Source organism: Mizuhopecten yessoensis, unplaced genomic scaffold, assembly GCF_002113885.1.
Source record: "Mizuhopecten yessoensis strain PY_sf001 unplaced genomic scaffold, ASM211388v2 scaffold3571, whole genome shotgun sequence".
Lineage (NCBI taxonomy): Eukaryota > Metazoa > Mollusca > Bivalvia > Pectinida > Pectinidae > Mizuhopecten > Mizuhopecten yessoensis.
The window spans coordinates 7,541-22,904 of record NW_018405111.1 but is presented as its reverse complement, the minus strand read 5'-3'; the positions used below and the strand labels follow the sequence as shown (position 1 = coordinate 22,904).

The window sequence follows — 15,364 nt, the reverse complement described above, 5'->3', positions numbered from 1 at the left end:
ATGTCTACCTAGGACTCTAGTCAGGGCTACAGCTGTTAGGTTATGTCTACCTAGGACTCTAGTCAGTGCTACAGCTGTTAGGTGATGTCTACCTAGGACTCTAGTCAGGGCTACAGTTGTTAGGTAATGTCTACCTAGGACTCTAGTCAGGGCTACAGCTGTTAGGTAATGTCTACCTAGGACTCTGGTCAGGGCTTCAGCTGTCAGGTAATTAGTCAGGGCTTCAGCTGTTAGGTAATGTCTACCTAGGACTCTGGTCAGGGCTTCAGCTGTTAGGTAATTAGTCATGGCTACAGCTGTTAGGTAATTAGTCAGGGCTTCATCTGTTAGGTAGTTAAGTTTCAAGTTTTATTCGAACTTTAGGCCATTGGCCCATCTGTATACAATACATGTTATACGCAAAACATGAACAATATACAGATAATGAAGACAATCATATTCCATTATAATACCCTTAATTTGTTTGCCTCATAGATGAATTTTCCTAGTATACACAATTCTTTAATATCATGGACACTCAATAACTGAACGGCTTTAAACACAGATGGATTTTTCCAGTAAGAGCTTTTGATAAAACGTGATCTGATATTTTGGAATTTAGAACAGACTTATAAAAAATGAAATCCGTCCTCTACTTCAGAGGGAGAGTTACACTGTTTACAATATGTACGTTCTCTAGGTATAGTATTATACCTTCCAACTTCTACAGCCAAAGAAAGTATAGATGTTCGGATTCGAGTTAAACAAATGCGATGTTTCATTGGTATATACTTTGTGAGGTTAAATTGTAATGATTCTCCGAAATCAATGATATTTTTATACAATAAACATTTTGGAGAGTTTTCCATTGAGGCCCTAAGGGATGGTATGCCTTGATCAAAAATTCTTTGTTTTATCAATGGTAAGAACACATTTTGCTGAGAAATACATGGATTTAACCAAACATCATTAAGACCTAGATTATTCAATTCATCTCTAACTGCTTTAGCCCAGTTGAAATCATTTTTACTACAACATTTTAAGAAAAATCTATAGGAAGTGGAAATGATACAATTTTAAGATTTTAAGATCCTAAACCAATATTTTATCATTCTAATTTTTCTCATACAAACTAGAGGTAATGGTCCCAATTCAAGATATACCATGTTGTTATTGGCCGATTTCTTCACTTTTAGTTATTTCTTACAAAAATGTAAATGTACATGTTCAATCTCTGGGGCTTTGTGCATACACCAAATTTCACTTGCATAAAAAAGGATACTGCTTGCATATGTATCGAAAAGGTGTAGCAAAGTTTTTACATTTAAGGTTAATGATGAACACTTTGAAAATAATGCAAACATAGCTTTTCGTCCTTGGATAGCTAATAAGTCAGGGCTACAGCTGTTAGGTAATTAGTCAGGGCTTCAGCTGTAAGGTAATTAGTCAGGGCTTCAGCTGTTATGTAATTTAGTCAGGGCTTCAGCTGTTGGGTAATTTAGTCAGGGCTTCAGCTGTTGGGTAATTTAGTCAGGGCTTCAGCTGTTAGGTAATTTAGTCAGGGCTTCAGCTGTTGGATAATTTAATCAGGGCTTCAGCTTTTAGGTAATTTAGTCAGGGCTTCAGCTGTTGGGTAATTTAGTCAGGGCTTCAGCTGTTGGGTAATTTAGTCAGGGCTTAAGCTGTTTATGTAATTTCTACCCATATTTATAGTCAGGGCTTTATCTGTTATCTAATTTCTACCCATATTTATAGTCAGGGCTTCAGCTGTTTATGGAATATCTACCCATATTTATAGTCAGGGCTTCAGCTGTTTATGGAATTTCTACCCATATTTATAGTAAGGGCTTCAGCTGTTTATGTAATTTCTTTTCTACCCAGAGTCGAAATATTACAGTTGATCATAACTCATTCTCCATTCGAGAGCACTCATATTGAATGTTATTAGTCGTATTTAGTATAAATACTCGACCAGAGAAGAATCAATATACATATGTAATGTATCACCTACTACCCTATATGTAATGTATCACCTACTACCCAATATGTAATGTATCACCTACTACCCTATATGCAATGTATCACCTACTACCCTATATGTAATGTAGCACCTACTACCCTATATGTAATGTATCACCTACTCCCCTATATGTAATGTATCACCTACTACCCTATACGTAATGTATCTCCTACTACCCTATATGTAATGTATCACCTACTACCCTATATGTAATGTATCACCTTCTACCCTATATGTAATGTATCACCTACTACCCTATACGTAATGTACCACCTACTACCCTATATGTAATGTATCACCTACTTCCCTATATGTAATGTATCACCTACTACCCTATATGTAATGTATCCCCTACTACCCTATATGTAATGTATCACCTACTTCCCTATATGTAATGTGTCACCTACTACCCTATATGTAATGTATCACCTTCTACCCTATATGTAATGTATCACCTACTACCCTTTACGTTCCTTTGGTGTCCCAGGTTTCTGCTAATGGTACCATCAGGAAGACTGAATGAAAAAGATTCCTCCTCTGTTCGGTTGACACTCGCAAAAACTGGGAATCCAAATATAATGCGTTGTTTTCCATGTGTAAAACAGTTGTCGAAGACTACAAACGTATAGAGTTCTGCTGCAAGTCCCTATATTAACACAAATATATGACTAATAACGCTGTTAGGTCAGTGTACTTTTGTCACGTTTTATCCTGCATAGCATAACGTAAAACTATCGTTGTTTCAAGAATGTCGTTATCACTACCGATATTGTAACCGCAATACCACAAGTATTAGGAAAGGTATAACGTTATATATTTAAATCACAAATTCACGGGTTTATCAACATTTATTTAAGCATTGAACTGTTTTAGCGCGCATTATGTTGTTTGCTTGCAAAGCTGTGTCATTCAAATAGATCATAAATACCATACAAAAACAGTTCAATACTTATATTTACGTTTTCTCTGCCTATTATGTTCTTATGTTCTTTTTTAACTTATAATTTATAATTAAAATTAAAAATGCCCGCCTTATCGACAGTCCACACAATTTCGTTCAATAGTTTGAACAGCGTATTGTCGCGTGCTGATTGGCAAACAAAGTAGTACTTTGACATTTTAACAAACACTTCAAATTTATTCCACAATTTAGTATCAATACAATTGCGTATGATATGTCTATAGGGTGATTCCAGTTTTTCAATAGAAATCTGAGCTGAAAGTTAGATTTGAAATTGTTTCGATTTTCCCCCGGAACAAATTTCGCGCATGGATAAATACAGTGAACACCGTGAATGGGACCTTGACCTCCACGAGGGAGTTATTTTTGGAAGTTAATTCGAACTTTTCTCTTTGCTCATTTTGTGAAGAATCCAGGCGTGAATGTATTTGTTGATTGTATGGGAACCCGACAACAGTCGGTAGATTCTATAACAGCATCGTTATTTGACATGTCGTCTGAAACTGAGGAACCGTGGATCCGAGACGCGTGAAACTGATAGCGTTTGAAGTGAGTGATCTTGCGACGGAGCACAGGTTCGTTACAAATGTCTGAAATGACGAATGTTTATGTGTGCTGTGACTCATATCAGTAGGTCTGTAACATATGTGTCAGTAGGTCTATAGAATATGTGTATTTCAGACATTTATAACGAACCCCTGTTGATCAGTGCAGTGTAACAGACGATATTTCTGATAAATTGCATGAGCGTTAAAATTGTTTCCATTGCCGGCATTGGTGATTTCAACCGATGTGCATTTTGTACGATATTGCAGACCTTGGTCTTGTTTTCGTTGTAATAAAAGTGTTTTTTATTTTATTTTTTATTTTGCACATATATTTACAATGACATTATCAAATCTCACAATGCCAAGCGATATTTCGGCAGCCGTCCTGTTTATTTACATTGGATATTGTAGTTCCGGTCAGTGTTGTAATTAATACGCTAAGAATTGTGTCTCGTGCGGCATGGTAATTAAAGTCCCATCAACGACACAGCTTCCAAAGAGGCTAAATAGTGACAATGCCATGCAAATGTAAATATTCTGATATGAACACAAATCGGTTGCATCCATTTTTGACATGAAGCCTTTTGTAACCCATTTGCGTTGATATCGGCAGGGATATTAATAGAAACTTGTTTTATATGGATATTTGTGTTAGATATTTTAAGAGCTCTAGTTACAGTCAAGTGTTCATTCTAAAAACAAAACTTTTTCACTAACATGGTTAGTGTCAGTATATACAGTAAGAAGATGTACATGAAGTTATATTTTCGTCACATTCTTTGTAGATAAGCTGAAAGTGTTAAAGGCCTGGGACGAACCATACGCCGACGCTACGACTGGAGACACCTCCTACAGTCGCCTTCACACGGAAGGGCGAGCTGTGGTAGTCCAACTGGTCTCGTCCAACACGGCGAGTAACCTGGAGGAGCTCAGTCACTTCGCCATCTGTGCCGGAGCTGACTTCATATCACACAAAGGTATGTTTCTAAACATTTTCTTCAGGTTGGTAATCATGGATTGTTAACAGATTCGTGTAGCACAACCAAAATGTGTTCATATGTGACGCTTCGGTAACTAGCACGGTATGTAGTCTGTCACCTTCATCAGACAAATGACTAGTGAAGCGTATCTACACAAAGGTGTAAACTATACGTTTACAGCCGAATCGACATCGATTTGTGGACAACTCCTACATATTTTACACCTTTGTGTACATACGCTTCACTGGTCATATGTACGATGAAGGTGACAGAGTACATACCGTATTAGTCATCGAAACGTCACATAGAAACACTTTTTGGTTGTGCTATATGAATCTTTTCACAAAACACCACGGTATTATGCACTCACACTTAACAATTCCTGTTGAAGATTTAACAAACAACTTTAAATTGTTGAAGAATTTAATCTCAATTGACTGGCATTGATGAAACAATGAATAACTTACTGTTTTAGGTGATAAATTGGAGATAGCTGTCAAGAAGATGAGCGGGACGACAGCGAAGAGCGTCGCGTTCCAGCTGGCTACCTTCATCGCCGTTGATTCTCCGACCGCCATGATAGCTGACTATGACTTCCCGGTGGAGTTCACGGAGGAGGACAAAGAAAATTACCCGCTATTTTATGGAAAAGGACGGGTAAATATTTATTTCCCGAATTCTAAAAATGTTTTAATATCATTGGATGATATACTCCAAGATTAAGTGATGACTGCATTTAAAATATTCGATGTTAACATCTGTTTCAACGATAAAGGATATAAGATTTTTACAAGTGTCAAATGACATGTTATCAGTTCATTTATAAGCACTTTGGTTTGACTTGTCAATGTAGAGGAAGAGCCATATCCGTGTTACTCTATGAGCAACAACGATCGTATCTATTATTTAAGGGTAATACAGAGTTGGATAACGGAGCCTACCTGTACCAGTTCATGTCGTCGGATGACACTTACCAGTACTTCCGGTTACATCCCAGCATTCCCACCTGTTACTCCAGTCTGCTGTTCCAGCTCAACCGTGCCAGTACTGACGGTAAGTCATCGCTGACGTTTTTTTTTAGTAGTACCGAATACATTCAGCAAGATATGGCTTATATATATATATCATATTTTATTTCATCGATATTTTTTTATGTTGTTAGAATTTACTTGCAACAAGTCCATGCAGGTAGGGCGTACGAATTGTACCTGCTGCCCCCATTGCATGATCGTAAGAGGCGACTAAATTTGCGATCTTGTCTTTTCTCTTCTTTCTAAACAACTTCCTTCTTCCTAATGCCTATCTTGACAATGCCTAACTTTTGGCCTTCAGTTGAGCATTCGCCCCTGTGAGGAAGGCTTTGGGTTCTGTCCCCTGGCCGAACCTTGCTAGAGTCTGTAAAAAGGTAGTTTCTACTCATGCTTAACGCTGAGCAATTTAGGAGTTGGACAACTGGTTCTCCCGTTGTCAGTATAATGTGACCGGGTAGGTGTCCTGCTGGGTGTCTTCGGCAGTATGTCTCAGTGCGGTAGCACTATAAAGTCGGCATCAGTTTCGCGCTACCACAAGGAGACAAACACGAACATATCGCAGCGTCCCAAAACACACGCACCCACTTCACGCATTCACATTGCACACATGGGAGGCCCTCATTAAAAAAACAAAAAAACTTACAACAATACTCATTTATGTTCATTGTAGACAAGCCGACAAATTGTATATTCGTATAATTTACTGGCTTTTGAATTAGAAAGGATTATCTTCGGACAAATAATTTTGTAACCTGTGATCACATTCTATATCATAGGGGAGCAAATTGACCTTGTGGTTGCCAGGGGTTACCTTGCCGATCCGGAGCAAGTGTCCCTATTCAGCCAATCGACAGACGACCGATACAACACCCACGCACTGGGCGTGGCCATGCAGCTGAAGTTTGCCGAAAACACGTCCTCTGCGAACACTCCAGCACGGCTACTGGAGGAAGTCGTCAAGACGTGTGGACCGCTGTTCAATCTCCAAAACGAAGCGATGGGACTCGGGCTGTATGCGGATAGTGTTTTTGTTGACATGCGGGATTTATTCGAAGTATGGGTTGCGCCCGACGCGGTCATACCCTACCATGGCATGGACAAAAACGCCTACGAGGACTTCCTTGAAACTCTGCATACGGCAGCAATCGGTGGGTTGTTGACATATACACAGACCTGGTTCATAGGCTTTCAAACTTATTTGATAACAAAGTAATATATTGTATTTCATTGTTTTAAAAAATCCCGTTGACATGTTTACTGTTAACATTATTAGATTTCGAGCTCATAAACTCTTAATAAAAAAGGAATTAACTTTAATATATCTGCTGTTATATTAGACATTAACAAATACAAAAATTGACAACTTTCAAAACGTATTAAAATATTTTTAACAAAAAAAATTGTTTGAATGTCATCGTTGTGTTAGTTTAACAGAAATGTACACTTACTGATGAGATTACATGTTTTCGTCTTTCTATGGTTTACCATTACAGAGGGGCGAGTTGTTGACCCGGACGATCCAGTCGAAGCCTGTAACCTTGCTGTTATCCCTCTCAAACAGTCACCAACCTACCTGTACAAGCTGCCGGAGCTCGTGAATCGCAGACGTAAACGATCCACGCCGACAGATGTGTGTACCCCGGATGACAGCACCGACTTCTGTTTGTCTACTGTCGACCATAGAAACTCTGAGGCGGAGCTCGTGTGGGCGGATATTGAACGACATCACATCTACCATGAACCCCCCTCAGAACTCCAGGACGCTGTCAGAGGGTGTTTGAGTGACTGTGGCACATGTCTTGAAGGTAGAAGCTGGTCTTATCATTCTTTTCAATACATCACAACTTCCGCCGCCAACACCACCACCACAATCATCATCATCATCATTATCAGCATCATCAACAGCAACAATAATATAATATATATATTTAGCGCCGTATCCATAAACAGCCTAAGCTGGCAGCTCTGGAGCGCTGTATTAACGAATATAAAGGACATATATAGTAAATTTAAAAACTATAGTTATGCAATTAATATAAAATACATAGATGTATACTACTTATATAAAACACTAAGCTCGATTGTCAAGGATACAGTCCTGCGCTGTATCTTCTCTAGACTACAACAATAACAAACATTCTTATCAAAGGGTTCCATACGTACCTTATTTTGCTGTTCATATCTAGCATTGTCGTTGGAGTTAATCCAACAATCCTTTCATTGATCAACCGTCCTGTTGTGTTGTAGGAATTATTTACGAGATGAAGCACACACACTGCAGTAACATGGTACACTGGATGCCGTACCCAATGTTGAATGACGATCCTGACGTCACAAACTTCTTCTCGCGTGATAAGCGATGGAGCAAAGAGCTGGCCTGCTTCCTACCTGGTCACCATTGCATACATAAATCTCCCGCGTATGCTAAACTGGGTAAGGTTAACACTTCATATAACTGTGTAATTAAACAGCAAATGTCTCGCATATATTTATCTATTTCTGGTAAGTTAAAGTGTTTTATAGTGAAATTTGATTAAACTGTCATCGATTCTTATATATATCCGTAATTTTCAGACTAGAATCTAATATATTTATTTAGCCCCGCATGGCTACCGTGTGTACCGACCTGACCCGCAGAAGGCCCAAAGCGAGGAGCTTTATTCTAAGGAAGATAACCCATCTCCTCTCATGTCAATCCTGGAAGAAACTTACGCCATCAACGCCAAGGGCAAGGTCACTTTCTGGGTCGAGGACGAAGTCGACATGAAGGCCACGGAGGTCCCGTTCAAGGTAATCATTGACCGACATTGTGGTTATTAAAAAGATTTGCAAAGGCCTAGCCTGCTGTCTTGTCCATTGGTATACTTTATATGTAACAAAGATTTACAAAGGCCTAGCCTGCTATCTGGTCCATTTGTATACAAAGATTTACAAAGGCCTAGCCTGCTATCATGTCCATTCTGCTACCGTCGAGGTACATTACCACGTGTTGACCTTTCGATCGCCAATATATCACACACTCTCGCGTGACCGTAATGAAAATATTCCCTGCCGTAGCGATCCAAAACGGTAGCACATTGAACACAAAATACCGTAACCTCCCTTCTAATATCCAAGAAAATCCCAGGTACCTTCTGTGCTCCGGCCATATCTCTATATGGTGGTAAGCCGATTTTAAATCAAATGTAAATACATGGTCACCTACCTCGAGCATGTCCCTGGCTACAGACGCGTCCCCGTATTTAAATTTAAACTGATGTAAACACGGATCTATGTGCCTACAATCCAAAACGAGACGGGGCTTACGTTTCTTACTGTCAGTAGATTAACTACTACAGGCTGTTCCGAAACTTCTGTGACAGAACCAATACGAATGTGATTGGTTATCTATCAATCCACAAAACATGGCTTATCCTTTGAGGACCTATTGTTGCCCAAAACTATATGTAATGGTAGAGATTTTAACGGCAACTTATATCCTTGACGAATGACCTATAACACAGCCTCGCACGTACCTGTATTTACCCATGCATCAACACTGTCTCTCAACTGACCAATCGGAGAAAGTGGGCGTGTTTCACAACCACGTGCTGTACTATCGGTGTTTACTACCGAATGTGCCTTTACTACGGGCTTCACTATCATTGACTCATCAGCCACATCTACATTTTAATCAAACAATAAAAGTGTACTTAACTTTTCATTAGCACTCCCTGCTGTCGCGGGAATACCCCTCACAGTCGGACATTCCCTCCTCCAGTGACCCGGGTTACCACAATAGAAACATGTCCCAGGTTTTTACAACGGTGGTCTGTCCTTAACCACCCGCCCTCCTGTTGTCGTGATACGCGTGTCCCACGTGCGCCAACATCATAAGGATGAAAACGATCCTTCTGAAATCTCCGAGGTTTCTGCTTCTGTGTCTTAGCTTTCCTATTCGCCGTGCTCCTGGCCCTGTCCATTCTTTTTTCATCGTCGGAATCCGAAGCGATAGGGTTTGTGACGTACTCTTCTACCGTTTTCTAGCCTCGTCAGAGGAATCTGCCATTTTTATGAGTTTGTGTCCGTATGTCATTAAATCAATACCTTCGGTAAGCTTTTCGTTCGTGTCCTGCGCGTCGCCGGCCTGGCTTGACTGCCGAGCTTCATGCAACTTTGCCACAACCTTGTTGTTGAATTTGTGCTGCTCCTCACAGCTTTTCTTATTGAACTTGTAACTGTCTACGCACATTATACCCTACTGATTTTTTGTCAGCCGAGTATTCGAAATGGTTTTCTGAGTGTATGCAATTTGAGTTCGTGCCGCACCTACCTGCTGTGAAATCTCTGCCTTTGTTCATCCATGATCCCTGAGAAAATATGAATATGACCGTCGCGCTGGAAAGGCGGCTAGAAAATGACCCACGTACCCGATACGCTTACACGTATCGCACGTGCTACATACAGAGCCAATCCGATTGGCTAAGCACGCTCGTCAGAATCCGTATCGAACCGATAAGACAAATAATTCCTGCTATTCTCCGAACCGCGGGAATATATTATTACCGACCTCTCGCAACCTTCCACACTTTCATACTGAGTTCCAAAAGGAAATAGAAGATCAAGTTAAACGCATGGAAATAGAAAGTTGTAGTAATCTGGATGAAACATGTGATATTCCGGTCCAATTTGATGAAGTCGTAAACTAGTTGTAAAGCATATAAAATTTGGCTCAAAACTGTTCTTGGACTTTTCGTTACATTGTTCAATACTATTTTTAAACTCGGGAAGTACCCCAATCACTTCAAATATTGCAAAGTGATAACGTTTTTAAAGTTTGTAAGAAAGACAAGTTAGATGTCAACAGCTACCGCGACATAACACTGAGTTCCGTACTACAGAAAGTTCTGGAGAACGTATTATAGGCGAGAATACAGCAAAACTGTGCTCGGATAGAATTTCCTCATCGACTGCAGCAGGGTTTTAGGAAGGAATGCAGTAGCTTAACTGCCGCCTTCACTTTAAAAAAGTCTATTTTAATCTACCTAGAACGTTCGTCTAAAGTTTTTGTTGCTTTCCTGGACAACAAAAAAACTTTTAGTAGTGTCTGGATCAACGACTTATTGTACAAACTGTCCCAAAAAGGATTTAACTAAAAAATTTGGCATATAGTTTGGCAGTAAAGACTTTCCGTGACGTTTCAGCTTCAGTACTTTATGATGGTAAAACCAGTGACAAATACCACGTGATGCAAGGGGTAGGTCAAGGCCGAATTCTCTCAGTGTTTTTTTTATATATTTATTGACAACCTAGCTTCCGAATGGGACAAAATTGGTTTAGGTCTACATATCGGTGACGTACATATACCGTGTGTTTTACTAGATGATGATACGACACCTCTAAATGCGTCTGTCTCATTTCTCCAAAAGCAGATAGATTCGGTGTGGTCAGACGGCGCGAAATGGAAACTGAACTATAACCCCACAAAAAGTGCGATGATGGTCTTCACGAAAAAGCAGAAGCCGGATTTAAGGTCATTGGAGTGTATTGATAAACGGAAGTAGGAAGTACGTCCCTTGTTGAAACTCCAATGTAGGGAGACAGTATAACAATTTCCGCATATTCTAATGTTTAATATCAAACTGATGAATACTGTAAGTTTATTATTGACAGAATAGTGTGTTCTCTCAATATTAAAGTATTTCAATGCAATCCAGGCATTAATTCAGGTTTTTTTTTTTTATCAATGAGTCACATGTGCCCATTTTTCTGTACATCAGGAAACAGGCTACCTATTTCACTACTGTGAAGTTTTTCAAGATAGATAACTCTTACATGCAATTACTATGTGTATATTGTTTTATTATATAATGTCAATTTTTAATCGTTAATTGATCATTTATTTTACACAACTTCAGCATTTATTAAATTGATGTACATTAATGCAACACTAATCTATGGTGACACAATCCTATTACCTTAAAGATAGTTTGCAAATTAGGTACGGATATCATTCCGCAGTGAAGTCAAACAACGTATGCTGGAATTACTTTCGTGTCAAAATTAATATGATCACAAGGAATTTTTAATTCCCGAGAAAAAGGCCGTAAAACCCTAAATTCGCTCGTTAGTATTGGTCTTCATCCATTCGGTATTAACCCTGTCATCACAATGAAGCTGATTAAAACCATAGTAGTTCCAAACCTGATTTGCGGGTGTGAACTTTGGGATCGACATCGCAAAACTAGCTTTGTAAGTCTCGAACGCACTCTACGGTATTCTGTTCGAAGATGTTGTGGGTATTCAAAACAATCTCCAACGGCAACAACAAACCAATCTGTTGGAGTTTTCGAAGTTCGGAGTGAAGTTGAACAACGCAAACTTATGTTTTGGAATAAGCTTTGTCGCGCTAGCTTAAAGGTCATCTGGAAAATGATTTTCATAACGCGCTTGAGCGACTTTTTATTTGCTAGTAGAGAAAGTGTGTACCGCTTCGTTCCAAATATTTTAGAAAGAATGAGCAAATTCTATATTGAAAATTTCTTTTATGACTTTATACCAGATATTTAAGTTCCGTGTCATGGTCAATGGAAATCATTTGTTAGAAATGTGGCTAAGAACTTTTAGTTCAAGGAATGGAGGAACATATTGTCAGGAAATAATAGCTTGCGACATTATGCTAGTATTCATAATTCTGCCGGATCACATCCATTATAAACTCTCGGGTTAAAATACCCAACTTTCATGTGGACATTTCGTGAACTGATAGAGCTGTCTTTAACATATGCGAGAAAATTGTTAAATGTAAATTATGTGAAAACAAACAAATGATATTGGCGTCCACTTTGTAATAGAATGCCCAAGTCTTTTTCAAAGTAGTGACATATATTTTGACAGTATTGTAAATATACTCGAGGTGACAGATTATGTGCAGTTCTCACATATGGAGGACGATAAACAGTTCTGTGATATTTTAAGAAATACAAACTTACCAGGGCTGAATGATGAGCACGGGGAGCATTTTATGATCGACATACTTCCTGGTCTAATACAAATGATGACTGATATAGAACTAAAGTTACAGGAGTTGTCCTTATTAAGTGTTAAATATTCATTTACGTGTACTGGTGTTCAACTCTTTGACATTATTGAAGATAGGATTAAAATGGATAATATAGTACATATATATAATATTAGCTTATGAATGTAAATGAAATATCAAACCTAGTGTTCATACTTATCCATGTGAAAGTGCTTATTAAATTTTTATATAAGAGGTCAATACTCAGTAGTTGCTAACAATTTAACTAAATGTGAAACTTGCAGTGCTTAAGCAAATGATCTGTGCTGTTTTCTCTTTAATTATTGACAATTAATATGGTATAATATAGTGTATTAACTAATGCAACATTTGTAATCTCTTTACCTAGAGGAAATACAAAAATGAATATATATCTATCTATCTATAACACTGCATTTTTGTTTTCTTAAACAGACAGTGATGATGTACAACCATGACGTCACCGTGGTGGTTATCTACGTCAGAAACGCTGTCAGCATTAACCCAGTCGCTGCGGTCGTGGAAGGTTTCATCCAGAACATGGCCACAACCGGATGTACACTTTATACACGGAAGATCCTTGCTCCTTACACGATCGATGTGATCCCTTCGTCCCGTAAGTATCCATCAAATGTATGCCCCATAGTGAGATCCAACATTATCTAGCATAGTGTTGTAGGCAGTGCTTGGTACGTATGTTATTTATCTGACATATACTTAAATCCTCCAAACGAAGACTGACATCTGATTGGTCGGAATTTAGTTATTCTCCTTATCAAATCAAGTTTGGTATATACATTTTGTTTGTGTAATTATTCTCCTCAAAAATTTCAATTTACACTTTGGACGAGATAGCCACCGTTCACTGCTTTCTGATTGGTCGAAATTTAGGTATTATCCGATTACAATCGAAGTTGTATTATGTAGTTGTATTAATCTACTTCAAACTCTTCACAACTTCCATTTTGCTGCCAAGGCCTGATATCGGATTAGACGAAGTTTGCTCCAAATGTTTATGACTGTTTATTTTGCCACCTCAATCTCTCTCTCCGTTGATTGTTTTCCGAATGAACAAGATAAGCACTTTGACATGGAAGTGTGTATGCCGGTGTATTCTGATTTGGCCTCTTTTACGACCGCAGTCTTTAACGACTGTCGAACAGATACAACCTGTTGTAATTTTGCCATTTCAGGATTAATCTTCTGACAATTAAAATACTCGTAATGTATATGTTTGCATAGAACAGATAACAGATTAAGTTGTTTAAACTATTTCCTGAAAAGTATCAAGGCAAAGAGGAGCGAGTGGTAAAGAAATAACTGTTAAGGACGATTCTCATTTGTTTGATTGATAATTCAGTTACATTTATTGTGTAACATGTCACAGTTTTTGATAGTGATCTGAAAGGGAGATGCAATATTTCATAAATTACATTTTGTACTACATATCTGGTAAAGATATTTACATTGTGCATGTAATATATATCACATTTTGTAATGTATCACATTTTCTTGTTCAGATCTAGTAAAGAGAGATGCATTGTATTTTATATCACATTTCTTTTACAGATCTAGTGAAGAGAGATACTTCCGCTGCTAAATTTGAAAAGGACATTAAAAACATGGATCAATGGCAGGAATATGACAGTTTCTACATAAGTCGCCTCTCACCTTAACGACCACTATATTCACGCCGGCCGGTACCCACTATATTGTTGGATGGATACTTTCCTCCAGTGTCATTTCCATCGTATCAACAATTATCTCATGAAGGTCGTCCTCTTGTATTTTTTGTATTAGATGACTTATTATTATTAGCTGGTTTGTTTTATACTTGAAATTCGCCTTCAAAATATAGTTGACAAATCGTCGACTTATTTGTTTCATCAAATGTTGCAAAACTTATTATTTGCGGTATTGCTTTTCATTGTGTCTTCTCAACATTTTTATTATTATTTTTAATTCATGTGTTTTGGTCTTTTTCATCTATAAACCATTTCCTGTTCTAATCCCCAATGACCGTAGAAAGTATCTGCCTATTCTTTGGTTTTCAGTGGATTATTACTATAATGAAATACAATTGTCGTTCATTAACGTGACCGTATCCAGTCTGTACAGCAATATGTACTGGCTCACCTTTACTCCCCGTACAATTAGTATACACACAATTGTCGGACGAAATGCTGTGATCACTTTCAATCTTTTGGTGACCCCCTAAAGACCACTACGGGCCTTTTTGAAAATTGAAGACGTCCTACGCTTCCTTTTTCAAACCAAGTGTTTTGATGTCAGCCTATTCATCAATATTTTCTGTTGGAAAACCTTTGAATGTCCCCGACTCACTATAGGATATTAGGGTCACAACTATGCATACAAGTCCGTCTATCTGCCTACTGGTATCTCCCTCTGTGGGTCTAACTGAACCATTTCTAAACTATCTTTGTATATACAATGTATTTGAATGAGAAAACTACTACTATCACAGTAGGGTTGTCCCCTTATTAATGATTTATGTTTTATTTTGACCGGAAAATATACGTAAATTTAAAATTACAGGAAGACTGATCCACAATGCATTTTACTGTTTTACAACTAGTCAGTAGAATGGTTTTATCTTAACGATTTCTTGACGGTTTCCTTTAACATCAAGCCATTCACCTAAAGATTGTGAAACAGCAAAATGCCAAGGGGATCAGTGTGGTTGTGAGGTTTCAACTTTCGTGAATATATAGATAATTGGTTGTAATAACTAACATCAGATATGTGTCTATATAAGTGTTAATGTTTTAACAAACCTTTGCATAAT

At 38.2% G+C, this 15,364-nt stretch overlaps 1 protein-coding gene across 1 annotated transcript in view; it reads left to right on the top strand.

Annotated features, from left to right (window-relative positions):
• The window catches only part of LOC110447656, a 31,424-nt gene extending 16,977 nt beyond the window's left edge, over nucleotides 1-14,447 (top strand). Inside the window, exons 9-17 of the mRNA XM_021493501.1 lie at nucleotides 4,294-4,485; nucleotides 4,964-5,145; nucleotides 5,400-5,541; nucleotides 6,296-6,667; nucleotides 7,013-7,324; nucleotides 7,767-7,952; nucleotides 8,119-8,309; nucleotides 12,994-13,174; nucleotides 14,128-14,447. Of these exons, the coding sequence (XP_021349176.1) occupies nucleotides 4,294-4,485; nucleotides 4,964-5,145; nucleotides 5,400-5,541; nucleotides 6,296-6,667; nucleotides 7,013-7,324; nucleotides 7,767-7,952; nucleotides 8,119-8,309; nucleotides 12,994-13,174; nucleotides 14,128-14,234 (1,865 nt within the window). The 3' untranslated portion in view covers nucleotides 14,235-14,447. The remainder of the gene's footprint in view (nucleotides 1-4,293; nucleotides 4,486-4,963; nucleotides 5,146-5,399; nucleotides 5,542-6,295; nucleotides 6,668-7,012; nucleotides 7,325-7,766; nucleotides 7,953-8,118; nucleotides 8,310-12,993; nucleotides 13,175-14,127) is intronic.
• Nucleotides 14,448-15,364: the final 917 nt, after the last annotated feature.